This window comes from Tympanuchus pallidicinctus, unplaced genomic scaffold (genome assembly GCF_026119805.1).
Source record: "Tympanuchus pallidicinctus isolate F22 unplaced genomic scaffold, pur_lepc_1.0 scaffold35, whole genome shotgun sequence".
Lineage (NCBI taxonomy): Eukaryota > Metazoa > Chordata > Aves > Galliformes > Phasianidae > Tympanuchus > Tympanuchus pallidicinctus.
Window position 1 is genome coordinate 57,501 of NW_026294753.1, and position 27,785 is coordinate 85,285.

Consider the following 27,785-nt stretch of genomic DNA (forward strand, 5'->3'; position numbering starts at 1 on the left):
TGATGATGTTAGAGACACAGATGCAACGCTTCGCCAGAGAGTCCTGCCAGTCTTGGATGGTGCAGAGGGGCGTCTCATCTTTACTGTGAGGTTCGTCCTCCAGAATTCTTATATTTCTGTGACTCTGTGCTGGACTAATGCCAAATGGAAACTTACTTTCCTTCTCTGTTTCTGAAGCTTTGGCCTCTTCCTCCTCCCCTGATAATGAGCTTGGACGTGCTGAAAGCATGTCGTCCATGGTGGCAGTTATTCTCTTCTCTGAGGAGCTGTCAGATGGAAGAGCCTCTCCTTCCCTAGTGCTTGGATTGCTCTCAGCTGCTGCGCGTTTCCTCGAGACAGAATTGCAGGACGCTCGTTTGTGAATCATAGGTAGCTCCATCTTGCTCTCAAAGTGGGTCTGAATGTGCTCAGTAGTGTCACCGCCACCAATCCGCCAGTGCAGCAGGCCGCTCTCAAACTCCTGCACTCGTCCCAGCTTGTCTGAATAATCTACCACAAACAGGTCATTCTTCTGCACAATCTTGATCGGAAGCTTGTCAAATTTACTAACTAATTTCTCCTCGCTGCACTCCAGAGGTGCTTTGTCCTTGCTCGAAAATGCAGCCACCTCCTCTTCCTCATCATCTTCTTCCTCCTCATAGTTCAGGCTCTGTAGTTCCTCATCCTCCTCCCCTTCCTCATGAGAAGAAGCTGAAGATCTGCAGAACCTCTGGGGATCTAATAGTGTTCTTTGCCCTGGGTCTCCCACCTCGTACTCCTTCAGGATTCCAAAGATCTCAATCAGGCAGCGCCGGAAATACTCCACGAGGAGTTCCAGCAGGCCTGGCAACTATGGGGGAGGAGAAAAATGGGAGGGGAAGGAAGGAAGAAAGGGAACAGTGATCATAAAGCAACTTAGGCCACTATGAACAAATGGAAAAATTCTGCATAAAGAGCAGAGATCTTAAGGAGTGCTGTTTATTAATGAGATCTGTTCATGCTGGCAATAAGATGCTGGCAAGAAAGCTTTCTGTCCTCTGAGAACAGACACAAGGGGGAAACAGACCCTGACTGCCAGGATCCAACACCAGCATAGCCCACACACCCATACCTGTGCAAACACAAACGCTCTTGGTTTTATCTCCTCTCTGATTAACACACAGAAAGGAAGGGGGCAATGCTAAGCAGACAGCCTTCACAGTATTGTGGAACAGCTTTGACAACAGCCATGCAGGCACAAGGTAACTCATGGAGATAGGCTGGCCCACACTGCACACTGACTCATGGGGAAAGACAGAGCTAGAGGCGAATGCCATCGCATCAGGCTAGGCAAGCAGCATTCAACCCTTCACAGTACTCTGCTGCAAAGCCCCTCTTGGCTTCCTCACTGTGATTTTTTTTCTGTGTTTGAGGCAGTACGTCCCACCAGGGATGAGAGACTGTACTCCTGTACACCAACAAAATGCAAATTCAGGTTAGTGAGCACCCAGTGTAGCTCCCTAGACCCAAAGTGCTTTTCAGACCTGACACACTCCATGGGTACAGGCACACCTGGCAGTATGGCTCTACAAGGGCACAAGCTGCTTCTTACTATCGCACTGACAGAAAACTGTACAAACTTAGCACTTCAAAGACCTGCATCAGAGAACATCTGCACCCACCTGGCTGAGGTTGAAGGTCATTATGCTGTTGTCATCATAGAGCAGGATGTTTATGGTATCTAAGGCCCATGTACTTTCAGCTAGCAGCCCAGACTTCAGAGACATCATCACTCTCCAAGCTTCAGGAGTTCCTGGAACATAAACACATGATACTTCTAGCTCCTGGAGTTTAAAAACAAAAATGAGATACTTGATACTGCTTTCTGGTCCCACAAAGAGCGAAGCCTATTTAACATGTTGCATGGACTTCATGCAAAAGCAATCTCTGCACAGACAATGCCCAGCACAAACATTCTATCTCAACTAACTGGGAGAGTTCTTACAAAGCTGGCAGTGCCCTTCCATTTGGCAGCGCTGTACCAAAGAGAAATGGTAACACCCAGCCTCCTGACGAGCACAAGCAGAAATGCAGGAGTATCCTCTTACCAATATCTTTTGCTGTCAGCCGCCTCCTTTGCTTTAATACAGGTTGAGTAGCTTCTACTGATCCCGGTGGGAAGGTGATGTCTCTTCGTATCATGGGAGGCTGTACAGCTGCTGGTGTGATGTGCGATGCGGGGACTGGCGGTCCTGCCTTCTGCATTTTCATCCCCGAGTGCAGAAATGGAGATTTACTGGGAGAAGTGCGATTCTCCAGAGGTCTGGGCAGAGGTGCTGGGCTGGATACCTGAGGAATGTGATTCTGCATGCTAGGAGGGGTCTGATAGTTAGACTGAGGTGGCCTAGTCATTGGAGGAACAGAGGCAGAGGGGCCGTATGGAGGCTGCCGATTCCCATGGGAAGGCCATGGTCCCTCATGGTTTACCCTCTGTTCTGAATGCAGTATATCATCTGTTCGAGTCACTCCGTGATAAGCAGGCCCCTGGGGTGCAGAGCCAGCGCTCTGCCGATTAGGATAGGTGTACCCTATTTCGTTGCGCCCCTGCCACATGGCGCCTTGCTGGGGGCCTTCTGGAGCAGACTGGATGGGACCCCCCATCATCTGGGGAGGCATATTTTGCTGAGCATTGGAGCCTGGGGGAGCCGAGACCCTGTCTCTGCCAAATTGGAATGGGAACTGGTTCTGCGGCCCTCCCGCAGATCGGCGGTCAGCAGCAGGGTAGGTGCTCCCATACTGGTTATACAGGTCCTGCTGTGGAGAAGGCTGTGCAGCCTGCTGCTGGCTCGGTTGCTGAGTCTGTGCTGGAGGCAGCTGCTGCTGCGTCTGCCCCTGCCCTGCGCTGTACGGGACGTTGTACATCTCCCCTTCGTGCCGCTTGGCAGGTGGGCCGTAGCTGCCGTCCATCGGTCGCTTGTAATTCTAGATGGAAAATCGAGGCATTGACAACATAAGATTATCAAACTAGAAACAGGCAACCCAAACACAGTGACTAAAAGCGTTCAGAGCCAGAGGACAACACTCCACAGCTTGGCCTGTGAGAGGGCAAGACTGCTCTCAGAGTTAGCCATATCCAATTTGGATATGGCGATTTGGATCAAGGTTTCAGTTTCACAAGTCAAGACCAACTCCTCACAGTTGGCTGCATACCTTCCTCATGTGGATTCTACAAGAATGCTTTAAGGACAGAAATCTGCCTGCAGAAAGGAATTTCCTGTAGAAAAGACTCAGCTCTACTGTACATTCACCACAAATCATACTGCGTACAGGAACTTCTTTCCTTCCAAGTCCAGGAATTTTATCAGTCCTCTATTTTGTTAAAAAGCACAGGTTTTTGCTCACATATCAAACAAAATGTGTTGATAACTGTTGTACTTCTTGCTTCTTCCTTTTCTTTAGATTTCAATACACATTGCTGAAAGGAGCAAGAACTATTTTTCCCCATACTGCTTTGAAGTGCAGAAGAAAACAGTCAATTGCTGAGACAGAATTAAAATCCAAGACCTCTCTACCACCAAGGGTCTGTGCTCTAGCTGCTACACAGTCAACTCAGAAGCCCTTATGTCATGACTGGCTTCAGATGGAGCTCTAAGGCTTCAAAGATGACAAGTACCAGAGAAACTCAAACTCTTGGCTCACAGCCCTGTGGCTCTGGTTGCAGAGCCAAACTGCAGAGCAGTTGAAATTATTCTTAGCACAGATCTGAGAGTGCCCTCTCCATACACTCCTCAACTAAAGGGCTCAAAATTATCATGAAAACATTATGCATCTTGGCACTGATACAAAAAGCAAGTCATATATAAGGATTATGGAAAGATATACACATTCATTCAAACTCTGCTCTAAAAGAAAGCTGATGATTTTGAGAAGACACAGAAGGCAGTGGGGCAATGGGGGTGTGGAGGCAATTGTGAAGCCTCTGCCTTCAGGCTCAGTAGGGCAGACACAGAATGATCCACCTGAAATGCTTCTCCAGAAAGATGAAAGTCTTCTTCCAAACAAATTCATATCATCACTCAGATTCAAAGTGTTACAGAATGGCCTGGGTTGGAAGGGAGCTCAAGGATCATGAATCTCCAACCCCCATAGGCAGGGACATCAAAATCCACATTCAACTCCAGCCCAGGCTGCCCAGGACCCCCATCCAACTTGGCCTTGAACACCTCCAGGGATGGAGCATCCACAGCCTCTCTGGGCAGCTGTTCCAGCCCAGGAAAGTTCCAGATCAGCAAAGAAGCCCAGGAATGCTTCCTGACATTCTGCTCCCTGCCCAGATCACATTGGTTTGGAAACTACACAAGCTGTTTTCTCCAAACGCTGTGTTTTTCTAACACAACATTGGAAACACTAATTAAAACTTCTGTTGCCTATGTGGAAACTGTCAAGAAAACCTCCTGTAAAACGTACTTAATTCTGTTCAACACCTACACATAGAGCAAACACACATTCCAGAGTTTTCATCACCCCTCTTTTCACACTTGGCACAGATTCAACTCTTCGTTCTGATACTTTCTGATAACCTACCTGCTGTTGCTGTTGATACATGGTAGTTTGCTGGCTAGGGAAGGGGCTGCCCGAGGATGTGCCTTGAGTGGAGAACTGATTGCCATAGGAATCATGTCTGGAGAAGAAACACATGCATCACTTTTCTCATTAGACACATTTCTCTATCACAGCACTTCTCCAACTGGAAAGAGCTCTTTGTGGCAACATCCCACACAAACCTTTGCTGCTGCTGCTGCTGAGGGTAGCGGCTGGGAGAATACATCCCCGATTCCGAGGTGGAAGGCATGATGTTTGGCTGTGGAGTTCCAGCTGCTAAGTTGCCCTCTGGTCCCATGCCTGGTTCCGTCCTACATGGAAACAAGTGACAAATTCTGTGACATTCCCCTTACTGCACAAATGAAAAGCAAAAACCAGTGATCAGACAAGCCAAAGCAACAATGAGAAAGCAATCAGTTCAGCTGAAACAAACAAGTCAGTAAGTGTGGCTAAAGCACCCACCTCACTCTGTCGTAAGGACCGCCGTAGGGATAGTGTGGCCGCTGCCCCATGGCCATGTTACCCATCCCTGGACCTGCAGCACGATTGTAAGGGTCACCCATAGCACTGTTGGGGCCCTGCCCTGAGGACATGAAGGGATCGCTTCCCGGAGCTAGAAGAATGAAACAAAGATCAATAAAACACATCTACCTCTGCATTAGAAAGAAACATCCCTTCTTTTGTGAAAGGACAAGCAGCTCTCCTACAGCACATTCCAGCATTCATCCAGATACACTAATAGTGCTCACGGAGAAAAGGGAGAGGGGTACGCACAGACTGCCTCACCTTTCCTCATACTACTGTAAGGATCCTTATTTGGCTCATAAGACATGCGACCCATCATGTCGGAGGTATTCATGCCGGGCTGGTACCCTGGATTCGGAGTCATGGAGTTCCGCTTCTGGAACGTGGGATCACTGCCATCTGTAAAGGCATCTTGAAGGCCCACTGAGTTACTCCTGATTTAAAAAGAAAACAAACACAGATTTTAGAGACTCACAGTGCTTCTCAAGTTTCTTCCCCCCACATACTCCCTCTCAGATGTTGCTATCCCCTAGAAGGTCCATAATCATGCTTCTCAAGAGGCAAGAACTGCCCTTCTACAACACTATCCTTACCAAATCCCAAAAGCGGTCGTTATTCACACACAGAAACAAAGGGTCAACAATGTCGCTGTGAGCTATTAACAAAGTAGCAAAGCCAAGGAGTCTATCAAAACAGGTACTCGAGTCTCCAGCCAGGTGTGGAAGCAACCTTTGGCAAACTCGCAATCACAACTTACATCCAGTATGGTGAAAGAGAGTGCAACACTTGCATACCTGATGCCTGGCAAAGGAGGCATCTGACTGTGTGGTGTGGATGCTGGAGTAGGAGGCTTCAGGTCTCCTCCTTCTGCCATGGAGCTGCTGGTGGACTGAGGCGTCTGAGGCCCCTGCATCGAGCCTGAACCCGCTGCAAGAACACAAACGTGGTGTGAGCAGCTTTGCACCCTACAGATGTAACCCAGAACCTCCCAGAGTACTAGCCTCTGTAACACACAGCAATCAGTCTTTGAAGAAAGAGACAGAAGAAACGTGGCCAAAACAGTACAAGGAGTGCAATGCCTCCAAGGACGTAGTGGACCAGACTTCCCAGAAGAACCCTGTAGAATAAAGTGAAGCTGAAAGGATGTGTTCATTTTTATTACAGCTTGACCACCTTCCTTTTTACACACACAGGGCCATCGCTGTAGCACTGCTGAGCTGCCCAAACTACCTAGTCTCAGAGGTCAGTGCTCGACAGTGGATCACGCAGTAGGCAATGTCTTTTTCCCTGCCAAATGACAACCTCTGACCCACTGTCCTCACATCCTAATTCTGCCCAGAGGGAAGGGGGGTGTAAGCCCTCTCTCAGAAGTTTTACAATCTTTCCAATTGATGGAAACTCTAGGACTTCTGCTGCAGTCACTGGGTAACTCTGAACAAGGCTCCTCTGTCTGCTCTGCCCTTTGAATGGGGTGAATTCACGCAGGTGAATTCAGGCACCACTCCCAAGAATTCCCAGAACAAGGAATGCCAGAGATGCAGGATCTCTCACTGAACAACAAAACCTGTCCAGCAAGTTCCCTGACTCTGCACAGATTGCTTCACACCATGCTAAGCCTTCATCAAAAATCCAAGGCCATCAGGTGCCATCCAGCTGTGCTGTGAAGCTCTGCCCCTCGATTGCTGTGACAGTGTCAGCTCTCAGGTTTATATATTCTTCACAGCTGGCAGGAGCTGAACTCTTAATTAATGTTTCCATTAGTTACCGTCCCCAGCACCCGACATCCTTCAGCTTCAGCCCTGCTGGTTGATGAGTCATTTCAGCTATTCATTAAAATCCTCTGAGGTCATGTCCAGGGCATGTTTGTTTACACCCCACCTTCCTGGCACCCTGTCCTCCTCTCTGCGACTCCCTCCCAGCCCGGGGAGCTCTCGGCAGAAGGAAGGGCAGAGACAGCTCAGCAGGGAGTTTCATTCATGAACCCTTCCAGGAGCTCTCCTTCCCTTCTCAGCAGCAGTTTGGTTCCACTTGCTTCCCCCAGGAATTTGCTGTTCCTCTAGTGCTTACAAACGCTGGCAGCGGCAGGAAGAGGCCTCAAGACATTCCCCGCGTCGCTGCCATTTGGTGTTTGTCCCCACCCCCTGCTGTCCCTCCCACTCACAAATTCACACACAGTTGGAGCCAGGCCAGTTCCATGCTCTGGGAATTAAAACCCAACAGTAGGCTGATTACGGCTCCCCGGGGAAGTGCTGCAGTTTGTGAACGGGAACCCAAGGCAGTCTGCAGCAAACCCGTGCGGAGTGCCCACAGGGCAGTCCCCAGCCTGCTTCAGAGGCCCTTCTGTAAACAGCTCTGCTTTCTGAGGGTGAAGAAGGCACAATGCATGGAAAGTATCTTCAGCACCAAGAGCTCTTCTCTGATCATCGCCCTGCAAGTCTTTTATATCCCCTAGGGCCACACACAGTGGCTAATGCAGAACCATGCAGTGTGACCTCTATCGCTGATAAAGCACTGAAATGTTACTTTAGATAGAGTAGCCAGAAATTACATGTCAGCCAATGCCAACAGGTTACAGAGTCTACAAGGAGAGCAAAATCACATATGTCTGTACAGAATGAGAGACCCTCCCCCACACAGTGGGATTCCTGAACGCTCCACTGTTGCCCATTCAGTTTTCCAATAGGGAAGTTATGCTCCAGAAGAGTGATTCCTTGGCAAACAGGCTCAGAAGCCTTAGAGATGCTACTAAAATGAGCCTCAGCTACCCCAGAACAACTGTGACCCCTGGGAATCTACAGCCCTGAAGTCTGGAGCTGGTGCTGAGGCCACCCTTTGTGCTGTGTCCTATGCCCTCACTCCTGCTAATACAAGGGAGCAAGAGAGAGAAAGAAAACAAAAATGAAAGAGGAGCACAAACATACTGAGTGATAAGGCTAAAAGGATCACAGCAACCAACCATGACTCAGTGCTGCTTCTGTATATTCCCAGTTGCAGGAGTCTGGAGTAAGACAAGCAGAGAGAGCAGTTTAAGTACGAAATAGAGAACAATCCTCACATAGCAGCAATCACAGTGATGGACTGCATCAAGAGAGCTGCACAAAGCTGTGGTTTGTGATAGCAACCCTGCCAAATCCAACCACCAATGTGCTGAAGCACAAGATCACTTGTAGCACAGCCCTAGAAGGCAAACTTGGGACCTTCACATACCACCACGTCTGGTAAAACAAAAGAAAACCTGATGTACCACCTAATCAGTTCTGACAGGCACCTACTGCTACAAGAAGCTTTAAGTGGTTTCCCAAACATCTCAACTCTCTCCAAATAAGCCCCAAATGCTCTCAGTTTCTTTGTTCCACTGCATGCTATCTCAGGGGGCAAGAAAGATGTTTTGAGAAGAAAGTGAGAAGGGATTCACAATCAAGTTTAAGAACTTAGAAACAACATTAGGCAGAAGTTTGTTATAATGAAACAAAAATTATTTTCTCTTCACCAAGGTGTACCTATGCTGGGAAAGGTTTCCTGCCAGGTACAAAGGTATTATTCTGTTTTTTAAGAAAAACTCTTAAGAGAGAATAGATAAATGCAGTTGTTAACACTATATTTGGACAAGAACACTTTCAGTCAAGGGCTTAGCAAGGCCGAGAGACAACCACAGTACAATCAAATAAAGACTTCATTATTCCATCCTCAGGAGCTAGGCACAGATGACACCAAGTTTCAGCAACAAGAAAGCTTTTTTGTATGTGGCTTGTTGTTTTGTTTTGTTTTTCCCCAAACATTACTGGAACTTCCAAGTGTCACAGTTCTTATTTCACCTACACAAACAAGCTCCTGACCAGAAACAGCACCTGAGGGTTTTCCTTATAAGACAAGCTGGAAAGCTGACAAGCTCAGCAGCATTTCAAGTGGCAAACTCAATGCAGATTAGACAGAAACTATCAGACCTTCCACAGACTGAAGAGTACAGCATGCACTGCTAGCCCAGCTGCTTTGTTATTTTTTTTTTCTTCTTAGTTTATTTTAACAAATCTGAATTGAACCCTATCATTAAGTCTTCAGAAACTGGAGCATATCATCAAATTTGAAACAACGCCACGAAGATTAATGAATTACAAACTTCTTAGAAGTTTATTTTAAAGGGCTTCAGTTCTAGAACATTTAACTCATAATAGGCTTAATAGGCTTACAAAGTTCTCCAGACATGAAGTCTCAAAGTACTCACTTGCTAAAGACAAAAAGAATTAGCTCATAAGGAAGGTGAGTACAAATGTAGACTGACCATTTGCTCCTAGGAGGAAGAATCTGCATTGTCAGACTTTTCTAGAAAGTTCTAAAAGATTAAGCATTAATGATAGGAAACGTTAGAATGGGCAGAGAACATCTTACAGCCTAACTCCAGGCTTCTCTCTCTCAAATTCTCGTCAGGCATTCATGGTCTGGTAAGTATGAGGTGTATGTACACCAGTATGTATGTTATACCTAGTTACAGAAGTTACACACAAGAGCAGAACTATCCCAAAAGTCTCAACAGTTATATTCCCAGTACGATATATGTGAAATTCCCAGGATCACTCACATCCATATTACCAACCTACTTAGCCTACAAACTGCAGAACATCTAATTAAAGGCAGACAAGGGGGCTTTGGGGAAGTCTGGAACCAGTCTGACCCACGGCACATGCAGTCAAACATGCTGTGTTAGAGGGTCCTCTGGTTCAAATGTTCACCGCACACTTAAACTAGCGTCAACACTCACCTGGAGATGGAGGTTGTATCTTAGTCTGAGACTTCTTTGAATCAGCAGCAGCAAAGATGTCTGGAGGGGGGTCTTCACCTCGCTCAATCTTGCACTCAAAGGCATAGAGACACTGGATATACTGCTTCTTCAAAGAACTAGCCGCACTGCTGGACGTGCCCACATTGAGATTTGTGGCTAACTCACGCCACTTCTTGTTTTTGTTGACCTGCACAACCAAACAAGAGACTGTAAACTCAAAATCCCACCTATGCCTCCTCCAAGAAAGAACCACTTCCCAGCTGAAACAAAGGATGCAATAAGGGCTAAAGCAGAGCAGATACAGTTTGTTCAGGAACTAGCAAAATCACTTCCTCGCCTACAGAAAAAATTTTCAAAGAGGTACAGACAGTGCCACACAGCAAATAAAATCAGCCATGAGATCAGTTAACAGCCAGATGTAAGGACAAAGAGTGTCACCAATCTTTGCCATAGACAAAGATAGGAAAAAAAAGACCTTCATTGAACTTCAAGACACACTGTTCCCAAGCAGGCAAAGAGAATGCAGACATTTGGCTAGCTAAAAGGATCCCGGGTTATATAAGCATTATTTAAGAAAAATAAACACAGTTAAATGCAAAGTCAAGCTTTCCATCTAGCCAAAAAGCCAGTACTTACTTTGGTTGCCTACTGATGTGTGATTGCAGCCCAGACATTGGGCTGCCCTGAGCACAAACATTCAGTCACCACACCAGTTGCTTTACACTCACCTGAGTCAATCCTCCTATCTCCTTCACTGAGATGTAGAGCCGGTAAAGGTCTAAGGGTTTTCTGCCAACTGCTGGGAGGTTTGTCATGCCCATGGCCTTCTCTTCAGTAAAGGCCAAGTAACGATCTACCCAGATCTTCCTCTCAGGCTCACCACCCAGCTCATAGAGTTTTGTGATCTTCTCATTGGTTGTAGTAGAGGAACTGGACTTCTAGGAAAAGGAAACATATCAGGACTGAGCAGAACAAAAACACCTAGCTCACATACAAGATGGCTTCAAATAGTAGTCAGAGCTCGAGGTTCTGAGGTTCTGCTGTTATACTGAGACCAGCTTTGTACTAGACCCACGCATGTCAGTCTAAAAGACAAGTATGACACAAAGGTATCAAAAGAACAGTCAGTACTTACAGGATATATATTTTTAAAAAGAAAAAAGTTTCATGAATGCTACAGAAACCAATCAAACCTCACAGAGGCACTGCAGAATCATCTCTTTGAGAGACCCTCTGTGGGCTCAATCGGTAAATATATCAGGAAAAACCTCAACCAACTGCAAACGTCATTCCCCCCCAAAACTACACAGTCCTTACTCCTCTGAGACCACTTCCGAACCAAGCAATAGCATCATTAGCTATCTACTGCATTTGGACATGTGGAAAAACTAACCCCCTACAGAGCTCTCTGTTGTGGTACATTCCCTGTAATTAATAAAGACTGGACTGGCCCAGGATTGACATGGGGACAGACTGAACTCTGGCGAGGGATGGGGAATACAGCACTCAGAGCTTGCTCACACCTAACAGGAGATGCCAGCATATGCCACTCTCCTAAAGACAACACATCCCAGCTGAGGGTACCCACTCACTGCCACACTGCTGAGTTAAAACCGTGCTCGCACACAGCAGCACCATCACATGCTGCACAAACAGCCACGCTAATGGCCAGCCTGCTCATGGAAGAGGGCAAGTCACCTTGGGTTTCTCTCGGGAGGTGCACTCCCCACTGCATCCGTACACTGTGTCATTAAATACATACATGTATATTAAGAAAAAAAAAAAAGTTTTACCTTTGACTTGGATTCTGCTTTTGGGGTCCCATCAGCCTTATTGTTCATTTTAGTTGCAGGAGTTAATTTGACATCCGCAAGACCCATCATTTCAGGACTTGCTGCCATCCCTAGGAAGTTACAAGAATCCATGACACTGCTTTCCAATCCAGACCCATGAAGTCACCCAACGCCCAGCACTCGGCACTGGGACACACCGCTTACCTGCCGAGTTGTTAGCCATATTTCCACCCATGGGATAAGGTGGGCCCTGGGGGTTGATCATGCCAGCCATGCTGTTAAGTCCCTGTCCATAAGGAGGTCCAGTACCCATCATTCCTCCTTGGTTCATGTTGGGATAACCAGGAGGCCTGGAAAAGACGAGGAAGAAACAGACGTTTACTCCAGATTCAAAGCATTCACATTGTGCCTTCTAACAAAACAGGCTGACCAGAAGAAGCCTTCTACTGCAGAAGTTGACACTCAGCAAGTGAACAAAGATCAGGTGCTATCTGAAAGCTTACCCACTGCACAACCTAAGCCTCACTCTCAAAAGCAAAGGAGATGCAACCCATTAGGAAAGAAGGACTTCAGCACTCAACAGTTTGACCTCTCATCTTCACTCCCTAACTGAACTTGCTTTCAGGTCTGAAGTCATCTTCCCAGGAAAGAACTCATCTACAAATACTGCAGCATTGTGCACGTAAGCAACAATACAGCACTGCTACAGATGCGCAGCACAGTACCCCTCAGATTTAATGGCTTTTTTTCTCTTTCTCATATCCACAAAAAGCACATTACAGCACGTGTGTCATAAAAACCCCCACATAACTGTCCCTCAGACACATCAATCGAAAGGACGCACTTTGATGCCTTGATTGGTGATTGGGAATTGACCTCCTAGCAGCCATCAGACAGAAGATCGCAGAAATAAGCTTTAAGACAGGATAAAGAGTACAACACCTAACCAGACCACAAAAGCATGTAAATTTAACAGCTTCACTGGGGGGAGCCTAACGTGTAAGCTAGTTTGTGGCTCTCAGGGCATTCTGGTAGGCCACATAACAACTGCTCTGAAGCATGCAATTAAAGCAAAATAAAACACAGAAAACAGCTGTAAAGTTCAGCGCTGAATTCCGGCTCCTTTTCCCATGGCTGCCCATCAAAGCCCTAAAAGGAAGAAGTTCGATACAGTGGAAAAGCAATGCTTTGGTCCAGACAAATGCAGCTGGATAGATGGCTGCTGCTTGCTAGATGGATGGGCTTTACCACACACACACAGCAGCATTAAAATCACCCACCCCACAAAGCAGACCAGAAAGCCAAAACAAGTTAAGGAAAAACCAAGTTAAACAGATTTCATCCATCAACATTAAAAATTCCCTAAGCAGGTCATTAACAATATATTAAACTACACCACTTGTTCAAGCTTAAAAAAAAAAAATAAACAGAACAGTTAAGATAGAGGAAGAAGACTTCAACAAGGTAAATCTCTACGGAAGCATACGTTCACTATCACCCCACCTTTGGGTTACTGCATGCATGACTTTGAAACCCAGATACGACACAGGGAACGCACTGAGTATGTTCAGACCAAGGGAACTTTCATGCCTCACCTGTTCTGGATGGAGTTGGCAGCAGCGTGCATGGCGGCAGCAGCCGCTTCTTGTGCTTTGCGATTCATGCTCCCTGGTGGGGGACACATCCCTGTCCCCACCTGAGGAGGCATATTTGCCATGTTAGGTCCATAAGGTCTGTTCCCCATGGCTGCGTGGCTCATCCTCCCGGGAGGAAGCCCGCTGTATGGAGGCACACCGGTCTGCCCGTGCATCTGGCTCCCTGCTGCCATTGGGTTCATGCTTCCTCCCATCCCGGGACTGGGGTAGTTGGCATTGGACAGAGCATTGTAGTTTGGCTGCCTGGGATAACCTCCTAAAGAGATGAAACAAGGGGAAGTACACTGTTCAACTACTTACTTCATGAATCACCATACAAATCTTCTATCAGCAAACACTGAAAGATCACTAACAGAGATGAGGGGGAGTCTTAACACCTCTACAAGAAGTCAAAGCACTTGAATAGAAGCCATGTAACACGTGTTTTGACACAGCTAAGAAACAACACTGATTCTAAAGCTGACTGATACTCTCCCAAACCTCGGCTGACCACACTGAGCTAAACGGTCCAGGACGAGATGTAAATAAATTCACTCAACCCTTTCCAAAACATGTAACAGTGTGCATCTATCTATCCTCCAGAAGACTGACAGGGAGATAAGGCTGAGTCAGGGTGGGGAGAGCTGGGCAATTCAATTTCCTCTTCCATCCAAGGAATGAACTTTCACCCACCAAAGCTGAAATGTTACACTCATTTTCCCACTCTTTAAGGGGAAATGTCACCCAGTAGTGTCACGACCACCCCTTGCTGGGAAGCTTAACGTCACCTAAGCCAGAGGAAACATCTTACAAGCCAAGCTGCTTGCTTGCCTCAAATGTTCAGAGGCCAAAGGACTGGTAACAGTTGAACACAGTTTCAGGTGCTGGAACACTGGTAGTTATAACGCTGGCACAGCCTGCAGATGCTATCTCACCACAGAATTCACGTTATCAGGTCCAGGACGAGATGTAAATAAACTCACTCAACCCTTTCCAAAACATGTAACACACAGCTCTCTTCCCCTCTCAAGTTATCTGGCTCTTCTCTAACACACTGGAGGTGTTGCCGGTATCTTTCACAGAGAGAAGGAGGGATCCTTCATTTACAACTAGCATTCAAATAACATCTGCCATGAATCTCAGCATAATACTCAAAGCACAAGCTGTTCCACCTCATAAGGAGTGGACTCTTTTGCATCACCCACGCATTAAGAGCAGACAACTCAAAACACGTTCTCCAAAGACAAGATGTTGCCACTGACAGAGGCCTTTCCCACTTGCTGCGCTCAGTTTCCCCTCGAGAAGCTCCCCATGCCTCACCTTGAGGTCCGTACTGCCCGGCCTGGGGTCCGTAGCTTCCCATGGAGTTCTGCTGGTATGACCCCATTCCAGCGTGCATCTGTCCTCCAGAAGACTGACGGGGAGATAAGGCTGAGCCGGGCTGGGGAGAGCTGTACTGGGGCATCTGAGGATTCCTCTGCAAATAACCTGGTTACCCGGGGAGAGGAGCACCCAGTGAGCAAATTACCCAGAGGTGCCACTGGACACATGTGTCTCAAGCAACAACAGTCCACAGGAGCCACTAACAGAACCCTGCCAGCACCAACCGACGCACATTTTACAGTCGTTGCTAGTAATCCTAGCCACTAAGAACATACTTAATTTCCTGTTTTAACCAAGGAAAAAAAAAGAACTTAGCATTACAGGAACTGACAGTAAATTGGCAAATTTGAGGATTATCTGTCATTTTCAGAGCGTTTTTTTGTTTGCTTGCTTGTTTTCTCTGAGTGACATCTACATACTTTCAGACTGACATTATACATTCATTTTCCCCTATTCTCATATAAGGAAATGCCACCCAATATTGTTATGACCACCCCTCATTTTGAAGCTTAAGGTCACAGAATTTGGGCAACTAACATTTGTAGAAAAGCCTTGGAAAAGCCAGAGGAAACATCTCACAAGCCAAACAACAAACTTGCATCTAACATTCAGAGGCCAAAGGACCACTGACACAGCTGAATGTGGTGCCAGGAGCTGAAACACTTGCAGCTTAAAATGTTGGCACAGCCTTTAGATGCTAAATCACCACAGAATTCATGTTACCAGGAAAGGTAATTTTTAGCTACATATCTAGCTTTATAAACAGATTTGTATCATTAGAACTTCCACAGCCCAAACCACACACCTCGATCTTGCGCTATGCTTGACTGGTTCATGGAAGGATGCATGATGCTGTCTGACTGGCCACTGGGTGGTCGTGGTGGCATCTGATTGCCTGCACCACAAAAAGGAGAGTGGTTAATCACAAGAATTGCTTACCGCAAAATCAAGGATGCAAGAGCGTTAAAAACCAGAACTACAAACAGTTTCACAAGGGCATTTTGGCCACAGTGAAGAAAAACAAGAGCAAGATCAGCCACACTAACCCAAGAAAATGACAATGCTGGTTTGTCAGCTATCCCATTCATGTGACTGCATTCAGTATATGTTACAGGCATTGCAAAGGGGAAAAAAAAAAAAAAAAAAAGGAAAAAAAAAAGAGATCACAAGCTCTTAATAGCCACATAATATTGACACTGGCCAGTTTCTTCCTGCTGACCATCTTAATTCTGTCTCTACGTGCAGGAGAGAGTTGAACCAAAAGATCACTAGGTGCCAAGCAGCGTTACCTGGTACTGCAGCAGGTGAAAGTGGACCAGAGCGGGACTGAGCAACACTAGCTGGAGAACCAACAGGGGATGGGGAAGGTCCTCTGATGCCTGGCAGGTGAGGAGAGGTATGTGGAGAGAAAGGAGACTGAGCTGGGTTACTCTGCTCTCCTTGACTGCTGGAAATCCCTGATGTGCTTACTCCAGGGCTCAGGGCTCCTTCTGTACCCATGGGTAGATCATCTATTGAACCAGACAGGTCCTGCAACACACAAAGAAACAGATCAGCCGTCAGCAAATAAAGAGATACGGGACTACTCTCATATACCACCCTGAAAGTGAATTTCTCCCTTAGGCATACTGCAAATTGAAATCAATCAACTTAGCTCGTGTCATTGTCAGTAATATGGTTGCTGAAGACCGAGGTAACTGCTGAATGTGTTGTATCCTGCTGCTTGCCTCTGAACCCAGCAGTTCCCTAGGTGGTTTGATGAATGTCTGCTGATGGTCCAAACACCTATCTCATTCTCCTACTTGCTTCTTTTAATTCAGTGTAGAGGCAAGAAACTAAAAAATGCATCAACAGTACACATAAAGCTGCATATGGAGAAGGTACTCAGTGCAATTATGACATGGAACAGAAACATGGCTCAGTCTCTGAACAACAGAAAACTCCTGCCTCGCCATAATTAACTCATAAACCTCACGTGAGCTGGGAAACTACTCACTCAAGATGAATAAAAACAAACTAAAGAGATATTTCAAAGAAAACTGTAGAACGGTCTTCAGGGTTTCCACTTCCCTTTCTTCAAAGATAGCAAAATCTAGCATGTACAATATCAACACTCAAAGTTTAGGACTTTTTTTTTTTTCCTCTCCCCAGAGAATACCTTTCATGTTGCATGTATCAAGCACGTGAAAGGAAAGCACCAAAACCCAGCATGGCTTCAACAAGGGCAGATCTTGCCTGACCAATCTGGTGGCGTTCTATGATGGAGTGACAGCATCCGTGGACGGGGGAAGGATGATGGATGTCATCTAACTGGACTTCTGCAAAGCCTTTGACATGGTGGTCCCTCACCACATCCTTCTCTCTAAATTGGAGAGGTGTGGATTTAAAGGACAGAGTATTCGATGGACTAGGAGTTGCTTGAGTAGACACAGTCAAAAGGTTGTGATCAATGGCTCTGTGTCAGGGTGGAGGCTGGTCACAAGTGGTGTCACTCAGGGGTTGGTCTCGGTGCTCTTCAACATCTTCATCAATGACACAGATGATGGCACTGAGTGCACCCTCAGCGAGTCTGTGGAAGACACCAAGCTGAGCAGTGCAGTCGACACACTGGAAGGAAGGGAAGCATCCAGAGGGACCTGGACAGGCTGGAGAAGTGGGCCCGTGAAAACCTAATAAGGCCAGATGCAAGGTGCTGCGCTTGGGCCAGGGCAATCCCAGGTGTTTCTACAAAGTGGTGGAAGATCTCCTCGAGAGCAGCCCTGAGGAGAAGCCCTTGGGGGTCCTGGTGGATGAGAATCTAGACATGAGGCAGCAGTTTGCACTTGCAGCCTATTAGGCCAACTGTGTTCTGGGCTGCATTAAAACAGGGGTGGCCAGCAGGAGAGGGAGGTGATCGTCCACCTCTGCTCAGCCCTTGTGAGGCCCCAACTGTAGCGCTGCGTCCAGGCCTGGAGCCCCCAGCACAAGAAGGACATGGAGCTCTTGGAGCGGATCCAGAGGAGGGCACTAAGATGAGCAGAGGGCTGGAGCAGCTCTGCTCTGAGGAAAGGTTGAGGGAACTGGGCTTGTTTGGCTTAGAGAAGGCTCCAAGGAGACCTCATTGTGACCTTCCAGTACTTGAAGGGAGCGTATAAACAGGAAGGGGAAAGACTGTTTAGATGGGTGAATAGTGAAAGGACAAGGGGGAATGGTTTTAAACTGAGATAGGGGAGGTTTAGGTTGGATATTAGGAGGAAGTTCTTCACCCAGAGGGTGTTGAGGCACTGGAACAGGTTACTCAAGGAGGCTGTGGATGCCCCGTCCCTGCTGGCATTCAAGGCCAGGCTGGATGTGGCTCTGGGCAGCCTGGGCTGCTGGTTGGTGACCTGCACACAGCAGGGGGTTGGAACCAGATGAGCATTGTGGTCCTTTTCTACCCAGGCCATTCTAGAGTCTATGAAAAACCTAAAAAAAGTTGAAATCTTTTATTGCAACAACACTCACAGCAAAGCAACAGTGCCAAAAATCAGTTGGCAAGTCTCAAAAATGGGGATACTCCCAAGTATACTCCAAACACAACTGCACTGGCTGCTTGCTACTCATCAACTAAGTAGCATTAGCTACTCAGAGTCAGCCTGGGGTAAGTAAGAAAGGAACGGTCCACAGAAGAGTAAGACAGTCTGTTGTGGCACATTTGAACATTACACTCATAAGTTACAGCTACTCCGGCAACTAGAGATTCAGAACATCACAGTAGGTTAAGAAATGACAGACCAAAGCTTACTAGGCCCTTGCCCAGCCTTTGCACGTTTTTCAGAACAATCAACTCTAGCTCACAAGTGCTCTGGACTGAGCCCTGAAAGGCATTTTAGATCAGATTCCTCTCAACAGAATTCAACTGATCAGCACAAACAGAACCAACCTCACTGAAAAAATCGGGCTGAAAGAGTGAGAACACTGATAAGTCCCTGGGACGCCCTGGTCTGGACGATGCCTTGTTTAACAGCGGTTCTGGGAACACTCGTAACTCCCTGCAACACACAAGGACCTCAGACACAAGATACTGCAAATGTATCAGCCTTCAGAAGCAAGAGCTTTGACCACACCTTAGAAAGCAGAAAACTGGGGTTACAGAAGATAAAAACAATCTAGGAAATACCCAACAACCTCACTGCACTTGTTGAACAGAGAGCAACATTCAGGAGGCCAAAGGGGTGTGCTGGGGATCAGCTGCACCACTTTCAGTGGTGTGCTGCAATAGGGCAATCTTGTCTATTTTACAGAAGTGGTTAACAGTGTTTCTAAGAAATGTTGGAAAGTGCTACGTTTGAGATGGAAATGCCCTCACTTGAGGGGAGAACTTTGTGCATAGAATGTCCTTCCCCTCCTTCCATCACTGCATCTGATTGAGAGAGAATTTCCTTTACGGCAGTCTCAGGGGTACATTTGCTTATTTATGAAGTATTACCTCTCTGAAAGCTAACAAACACCACCTACTTTGTTTTATGTCAATGAAAGGTTAAAAAAAAAAAAGAAATTACAGACAAAGCCTAAGAACAGTGCCTATGAGATTTTGCACCTTTTACTACTACCCTCCTAACCTAGCGCCAGAGGCACTGCTCACTTCTGCAGCTATGTGGCTTTTTACCTGGACAGCTTCAAAAAACTGAGGAAGCTATCTCAAATGGCAGTAAAGGGAATAGTTTCAATATTTTGCATTAAAAGGCGTCAACTAACACAGCCAAGAGCAGAACTTTCTTCTCCTGTCTGCAATCTCTACCTAAGAGTGAGGTTATTCAGCCTGAACTTGAGCCACCATTGTAAGGTGCACATCATGGATGCTCCCTGGCCATTGAGTGACGAGAACATCCAGAAGCCAATCCAGTCCAATCTAAAATTGGTTTTAGCAACCACTGACATTTCCTTTACTTAAAGGCACTTTTAGACTAACTTAACAAATGTATACAAACACTTTTCATCAGCAATGAGATGGAATCGGAGGCCAAAACACACTGCAGCTTTCAAATCCACAGCACTTCAGAGCAGTTAAATCTTCAGACTAGAGGGGCAGAGTCTACAGCTACCTAAATGAGAGATTTGCAGGCTCAGAGGAAAAGCACACCACAATGAAAACATGAGGTACAGGGAGCTATGAAGGTAAAGCACTGCATTATCAGAGTTGGGTGACACACTTCTGCCAGAGGAGTTTGCCTGCAGGACCAGAGGAGCTGACCTCCCCATGCTCTGAGTGATGTTCACACATGACCTGGGAAGAATAAGAAGAATAAGAAGAATAAGAAGAATAAGAAGAATAAGAAGAATAAGAAGAATAAGAAGAATAAGAAGAATAAGAAGAATAAGAAGAATAAGAAGAATAAGAAGAATAAGAGGAATAAGAGGAATAAGAGGAATAAGAGGAATAAGAGGAATAAGAGGAATAAGAGGAATAAGAGGAATAAGAGGAATAAGAGGAATAAGAGGAATAAGACTTTGGCAAAGCCAGGCATGACAATATCTGCAATGTATAAAATGAAGCAATGGGAAAAACTGGTGGAATACTAACACCTAAGCAACCAGATAGCAATCTTCAAAGCTGATGTCTTCAACTTCGCCTACGCATCAAAGCTTAACATAAAGACTGCAAATCATATAAAAACATTCCGTTTTAATTAAGTGGGTTAATACAGGTTTGCTTCAGACATGCAAGCGAAGGCCTCTCTCTACACTGCTGGCATACCACCCTGAACCTTGCATGCACAAAAGGCTAGCCTTCCAGCTGCAAGGATTTGGGTCAGATACCCAGATCATTAGTTTACAATAGCTAAAAATGAAATTATATGTAAACTTTCCTTGGATGTTAGAACACGTGTGAATGGAAAGAAAGCAGTATGTTACCCTACAGTATCTTTACCCTACAGGCTTGGGTGGGAGTGGCTGGAAGCTGCCTGGTGGAAAGGGACCTTGGTGTGCTGATGGACAGTGGGCTGAATATGAGCCAGCAGTGTGCCCAGGTGGCCAAGAACACCAATGGCATCCTGGCTTGGATCAGGAATGCTGTGGTGAGCAGGACTGGGGAAGTCATCCTGCCCTGCACTCAGCACTGCTGAGGCCTCACCTCGAGTGCTGTGTTCAGATTTGGGCACCTCAGCACAGAAAGGACACGGAGGTGCTGCAGCAGGTCCAAAGCAGGGCAACAAGGCTGGGGAAGGGCTTGGAGGATATGGCCTCCGAGGAGAGACTGAAGGAACTGGGGCTGTTCGGTCTGGGGAGAAGGAGGCTGAGGGCAGACCTTATTGCCCTCTTCCAATACCTGAAAGGTGACAACAGCAGAGCGGGGTTGGTCTCTTCTCACTGGTGACAGGACGAGGGGGAATGGCCTCAAGTTGCGCCAGGGTAAGTTTAGGTTGGATATCAGGAAAAACCTTTACAGAAAGGGTTGTTAAGCACTGCAGTGGGCTGCCCAGGGAGGTGGCTGAGTCACCATCCCTGGATGTGCTTAAAAACCGTTTGGATGTGGTGCTCAGGGACATGATTTAGCAGGGGGTTGTTAGGGCAGTAGGTCATGGTTGGACTTGATGATGTTTAAGGTTTTTTCCCAACCTGAATTATTCTATGGCTCTAGGGGTAAACCCAGGAACACACACATCTCTTATCAAACTGTTTGAGATATACACAGGTCTCCTTGAAAGTAATGCCTCCTTATTATTTCCTTGGAAACAACAACAGATACGAAGAGCACATTAACACTATTTGATAGAGGAAGGTCTTAGCTGCAAAACACTCTTTTTCAACGTAGTCACCACTGTTAGCTGTGCGTTTTCGCAATGAAGAGGAGCCTGCACGCCATACATCAAAATCTGTGCTGGTGAAGGTGATCTGCTGCCAGTACTGCTGAAACGCAGCACCCACTGCCTCACTGTGCTCACATCGACGTTCAACAAATGTCAATGAACTTCATGCTGTTTTTTTCCACGTGGAAGAATTCAGTTCCACACCTTCGCTTCATACGCATGTCCATGTCAGCTGTGATTCTGTCAGCATGCCCCTCTGCTGTTAGGCTATTATGGTCATGTTATGGTTGGACTCCATCTTTAAGGTCTTTCCCAACCTGAGCAATTCTATGATTCTATGACTCTTACAAAATATTAACTCATTAAAGTGTATTTCAGCTTTTGAGATGTTTAAATTTTATGAATTGCAATAATACAGCCATTTTCCAGCAAAGCAGTACTCTATCAGCACAGCAGCATCTGCGTTATTCAGCAGTGCTGAGTTTCTCAGAAGTGCAATTTCTACATGTGGAAGGAGAGAAGCAAAGACTGCAATGCTTACGTGCAAGCAGCTCAGCAGTAGGAGCTGTTTTCCACCTACCAAGTCATTTTCTCAGGATGCCAAACATCAAGGCACCAAATGGTTTTCTAACTAAACCTAAAGACACTCTCCAACTCTGGTATCTCATTTACTCAAGTGCACCACAAACTAGGGGTAAAAGAAATCTCTCAGTCTCCCTGCAAACCACTCTAAGGACAGTCAGAGCACAGAAATCTTAAAAAGGGAAAACCTCATTGAAATAACGGAGACCTGCTGCTGTCAGTGGGCTCTGGATCGAGCCAGAAGAGGAGAGGGTCAGCAAGGTTTTCTTTGCCTCCCTAAGAGCATCAGGAAGGAACCTGAAAGACACTGCACCGCAAAGAGGGCTCTCCTCTCCTCTCCTACTGCACGCGCAGCCAATGGAGCCAAGACAGGAGGTGAAGCTCAGCAGCAGTAACTGCCAACTTGAAGGAAACGTCAGCGGCTGGAGAATTTCCTCACGTGTTTCCAATGTGGTTTTTATGCATTTTATTGCTCATCTGCCATGCAGATCAAAAACACTGGAGGGATTCCAACTCTTTCACACACAATCTCACACTCCAAGCTGGCTGAAGCCCCAAAGCCTGAGTTTCTTCACTTGAAATACTGCCCAGTGTTATTTTGGGATGTGACCTGATAGCGGAAGCCCACAGGGACCCTGAGACGATAACAGTTCCAGCTGCGATTGGCTGCCCATTTCTCCCTGATGCCAGCATGGCTTTGTCAGTGCTGCTGACAAACAGGGACTCAGCAGCTCACACAACAAAATCATGCCTGAAATCACGCAATCTGGTACCCAAGGAGGGGGCAGGGTAGTTCAGCTACCTCTGGGAGAGGGCTGCAAGTCCTGGCACAGCTAGCTCAAGGGAGCTGCTTAGGTTATGCTGGAAACAGCAGGATTTCTTTTACATGAAAGGGGGAATCACCGCTGCACTATCTGATACGAGCTCATTTGTTAAACAAAGATGAAACAATGAGAAATACTTGTGGTCAAGCTAAACAAAACCCCCGAGGACAGATTCAAGGCTCCCCGGCCCATCCCTCCAAACTGTTTGAGGAGGAAGACTGACCAGAAAGCAAATTGATCTTCCCACTGACGCTGTGAGCCTCCTACAGTGCTCCCCCACAACCTCCAGCAAGTGCATATGAAAGCGTGGGGGAAGAGGGAAGGAGTGCAGGCAGACTGACACAACGGTAGGCACTGTCAGATCACTAGATAGCACTCAAGGAAATCATGAGCTGGTGACAAGCATGTGGTGGAGCTTATAAAATCTGTAAAACAACCAGTTGCTTCCACGAAGATGCTTACAAGCAAGACCAGAGAACAATGGCCAAATTTATTCCCCAGCTCTTTCTGAAAGAAGAAAAGCTTATTGGCCTGTGACTAATTGAAATACCTACTTTCTGTTACAATTCCATTCGCTCTGCAGTTTAGTTTCCACTCATGCAACATGTATCAATGCTTAAAAATCACAAGCCTGTCCTCTCCTTCCCCTTTACTTCCATACCCAAAATATCTCAATCTTTTCTATCCCCAAAATGACACAGCTGACTGGCAAGCCAGAATCTCCCTGCTATTCTGGGGAAAATTGACAGACTTTTTCTCCCTTTTAGAGCATAGACAAATTAACTGTGCATCTTACACCCCAACAGAGCACTGCATGTCTGGGGAGGCCATGCTGTGCTCCACCAACAGCAGAGGTCTGCACTACATCCTTCAGGTGCACGGGAGAAAAAGGGTAGAGACCAAACAATGCACATCTTTAAGCTGTCAGTCTATCCATTATTGATTTGAGTTCATAAATGTGCACAAACTACATGTACACTTATCCTTTTTCGCAAGCTGATCAAGACAACTAAGGACTAATTGAATAGATTCAAAATGGAGCAACACGAGTTTCACACAATCCTTGACCACACACAGCTTTCCTCCAGTGCCAGCCACCTCTCAGCTCTTACTCTCTGAGCTGCTGAAGGGTTTGCTTTCAGTGTAAAATACAAACATGACTTCCACCTGGCAGAAGAAATGGAGGATACCCAGAAAGACGAGCGCTGCTGTCGTGTGAGCTGCACAGTGTACTTCTGCAATTTATGAAAGCTATTCCAGCTTGGGGCATTGCCTCCTCTACTCCCTGCAAGCAAGATGAGACCAGCAACAAGAAGGAACACAGAGTTCTAATTCTACACTGAAATTGCCGGATTTGGTCCCATACCTTTTTCTTAGAAGTTCACACTCTGACCTGAGCAGTCAGAGGGTTCTCAGGCTCTGCACCAAGCTCCTAAGTTCCCAATTACAAAACTGAGCGCACATAAAAACATTATGGTTCTGTTACACGCCACTTCCTTGTCCAAGGAAGCCTTAAATAAATGAAAAGAGTTAGACTTTCACTACTGCAGGAAAAATCAACAGCCTGGTAGAACAAGGAACAGGAGGGTAACGCTACCAAGGCTTTAGCCTTTGCTCAATTGGGTCCATTTTCCCTTTCCTTATGAGGAGTCTAAGCTCCTCTCCGGTGTCACTGCTAACAATAACAAACCTAAGATGGGGACTAGAACATGCAGGGGAGATTAGTGCAGTTTCCTTGCTCAAAAAAGAAGTCGAGAAGCCCCTTCTTCCAGGCTGCCTTTAGAAAAACTGGTAGAAGCTGCTAGCTCTAGCTGCACTGCAGGAAAAAGCGTTTGCAAAGGAGGCTGTCAGGAGGAGGAGCTCAGCGTCACATAAAAAATTTTACCCTGATTGCAAAAATAAGCTGCTGTTCTAATCCACCTCAGCATGCCTAGCTGAGTCGGGCCACTTGGCAGAAAGCAAGTCCAAAACCAAAAAGGCAGGAAGACAGACAACGTGGTGCTGGCTTTGCTTCATTCCTGCAATGGGAGACCTGCAGAACAGCAGCACTGCTACGGCAGCAGCCATTGATTTTTCAGAGGTCAATACTCCGCTCCCACAGATCTGCTCAGCAGGAGCTTTAATCACATCTAGTGCTCCTACTCCGGGCCCGCTCTCCTTCTTTTCTCCCCCCAAATGAAATTTCTATAAAGTGGGGAGGAAAGGGGAAAGAAAGGGGACTTCCCTCCCCCTCCAAATGCTGAACAGATTAACAAATTTCATATTCTCTCTGGAGAAGAGAGATTCAAAGCTGTAGCTGCAGCACAAAGTACAGAAGGAGTATCATGATTCATCCACAGAACAAGATGTCGCTGAAGGGAAAACTCACTGCAGGGAAGCCAGGGAGCGCTGGGTGCTGAGCTCTTCTCCAAGAGCCTGGGAAACACAGTAGAAAGCTCTGCTCCCACTTAACCCATGGAAAGCTGCTCAGCTTCTAAAATCACTCCCAGGTTTTTCTTGCTACAACAAATACTCCAAGCAACAGTGGTAAATGCAGAAGTTCGGCTTGGCAGAGCCACATCACTTTGGCTCTCACAGGGGCTGGCCAGGCCACCCAGCAGCAGCATGAGGAGAGGGTGAATCTTAAGCTTCAACAGTAGCCTCAACCCTGTACAGACTGCGGGGAAGAGACATGCATGACCACAGGCACAGTGAGCAGCAGCATCATAGCTGTATCAGAAGAGGTCTTCGGCAACACCTATTTTTTTCGGAGGGTGCTGGGGATGCAAAGGACAGCAAGAACTACTAGTTGGCCACATCAGGCAGAAGGGCTACCCAACACCAGCCCTCGGGAAGGAAAGAGCAAGTGGGAAACCTGCATGGCTCTCAAATGACAGACCACAACCTGATTATTTGCAGAGCCTTTGTTTTACTTCCAGGGGCTCAGATGGCATCTTCTGCTTCAACTGAAGACAAAGCCCAGAGCATATAACAAGTTTAACTGTGTAAGAGGCAGCAGCTACCTTCTCACTGCAGCCATAAAGATATTCCAACCCCACAGTAGTGCTCACAATGGAAGGCACTTTCCAGTTTCTGACGACTTCAATTTAAACTCCAAAGCATTCACCTGCATCTCTGCGTACAAAGCCGCCAGTGCCATCAAGCCAATCACAGGAGTTTGGGTGGACAAAGAAAGCAACACAAGCAGGAGTTTGGCTGCTGTGTCTGTGGGGAGACAGTGGGAGTGTGGCTCCAGGGACCACGGCCAAGCTCCCAACCCAGCGAGCATGGCAGAGCCAGAGAATGTACCTTCATGGGATGCAGCACCCCCCCAGGGACCTCTGACCTAGGCAGGACAGGGGAACTGAAGGCAAACTGCAGAAGAAATGAGGAAATTCTGCTCAGAGCAGCAGGCCTGCAAGGGAGGCACAGCCCTGGCAACCCGCACTGTGCTACTCACTGATGCACACTCTCTACAACCAAAGAGCCAGGGGTTGCCAGAACGGTCAATTCCTAGAGATGGCATCTCCTGTCAGTTCAGCAAATTTTGCTTTCTTTTCCTCAGACTTGATTTGAAACCACAATAGAACCATTGCACAACACCTCTTCTGATTACCATGCAGGCCTTGCTTGAAATCTCAGCACCAAACTCACACCCACGAGAACAGTGGCACAAATCCAACCCAGCAGGACTGCCACTGCCACAGCTGAGGGACAGACACAAGCCACGGCCCATGCCATGGAAGCAGTTTTCTCCACTGCATTTACGATTGTGTGCATCTCCAAGACAAGTCAATCCCAAACGCCAACATGACATTAACAGGAAAATTAATCCTGTGAATTTCAGGCTCAGCTACAGAAGTGCTCACATGAAGCGCAGTGCTTTCAGCAGAAGTTCAATGCCTTCACTTATCTCTGCAGCCACTCCTCATAGTGCACAAGGTCGGCTCAGCATGGCCTGTCTCTCCCTGCATGGTTTGGGACTTCCAGTGTGGTTCTGTTGCAATGCCAGGGCAGAGGGATGTGACTGATGCATCCAGTCGCAGGCTGATGAGGCTCCCATGCTTTTTAAGTGGTCTCCAATAACACCAACTCAGCAACAAAAGTGAAGAAAAAGCCTAGTTTCCCTGCCCTACAAGAAGCATGTTGGAAGTGTGTTTGAAAGCAGAGGCTCATCTCGCAAAGTGTGTGCTGCAGCAGTGGTAGTGCAACACACACGCTACACTTCCAGGCTGCGGCACCACAGGGGATGTGTGCGACTGAGAGCGTGGACCATTCTTCAGGATCCAACATCAGAACTGCTCATCCTACAACAATTTCCTGATTAACGCCCCCCTCCCCCATCACTCCAGCTAGGCCAGAGTCTGCCTGCATTAGGAACACAGGGTGCTCAAATCCCAAGTTAGCTGTGGCAGCCATCCTGCCCTCCCACGAGACCCCCGCTCTGCAGTTCAGCCTGCAACCAAAATTGCTCCTAAGAAATCAAAAGGCTCTGGGCAGGGGAATCTGCACGAGGCGCACAGGCAGGAAGCAGAGCTGAACTGCTGACAACAAGAATAGAAACAGGAAACGAGCCCAGCACTGAGCACAGCACAATCTGCTGCCAGCTCTTGCGAAGCTGAGCCGCCCCAGCAGCACTGTGGGGTTTCTGCAGGGACCCCTCCCTGAAGGCAGAGCACTCGGGGCAGCCTGGAGCTGGCCCAGTTGCACGCAGGCAAGGAGCTCCTCCAAGGTGCTTGGGTGAGTTCGGCTCAGACCCAGAGGAGATGAGAGCGGCTGCCACTGGGCAAAGAGCAGAGCAGCCCTGAGAGGGGCTCGCTGCAGCGGCTCGATGATCGCAGTGCCTGGGAGCGGCACCCAGCACTCCACAGACCTGTAAAGGCTGTGGACAAAACTAGTTTTTAAAAAAACAGCCTTGCTTAAGAAAGGACACAAAAACGATTGCCAAAATCATATGC

The 27,785-nt window shown here is 47.1% G+C and overlaps 1 protein-coding gene across 2 annotated transcripts in view; it reads right to left on the bottom strand.

The window, feature by feature from the left end:
- The window catches only part of ARID1A (AT-rich interaction domain 1A), a 57,709-nt gene that overhangs the window by 2,121 nt on the left and 27,803 nt on the right, over window positions 1-27,785 (bottom strand). Inside the window, exons 5-20 of one of the 2 annotated variants that reach the window (XM_052699042.1) lie at window positions 15,962-16,202; window positions 15,478-15,567; window positions 14,610-14,777; window positions 13,251-13,566; window positions 11,860-12,005; window positions 11,656-11,765; window positions 10,591-10,797; window positions 9,842-10,049; window positions 5,880-6,012; window positions 5,347-5,519; window positions 5,023-5,173; window positions 4,743-4,871; window positions 4,543-4,639; window positions 2,067-2,940; window positions 1,641-1,771; window positions 1-829 (exon numbers count right to left, since the gene is read on the bottom strand). The exon at window positions 1-829 is cut by the window's left edge and continues 2,121 nt beyond it. In XM_052699042.1, the coding sequence (XP_052555002.1) occupies window positions 1-829; window positions 1,641-1,771; window positions 2,067-2,940; window positions 4,543-4,639; window positions 4,743-4,871; window positions 5,023-5,173; window positions 5,347-5,519; window positions 5,880-6,012; window positions 9,842-10,049; window positions 10,591-10,797; window positions 11,656-11,765; window positions 11,860-12,005; window positions 13,251-13,566; window positions 14,610-14,777; window positions 15,478-15,567; window positions 15,962-16,202 (4,003 nt within the window). Of the gene's footprint in view, window positions 830-1,640; window positions 1,772-2,066; window positions 2,941-4,542; window positions 4,640-4,742; window positions 4,872-5,022; window positions 5,174-5,346; window positions 5,520-5,879; window positions 6,013-9,841; window positions 10,050-10,590; window positions 10,801-11,655; window positions 11,766-11,859; window positions 12,006-13,250; window positions 13,567-14,609; window positions 14,778-15,477; window positions 15,568-15,961; window positions 16,203-27,785 lie in introns of both variants that reach the window. The other variant, XM_052699041.1, reaches the window with a different exon arrangement.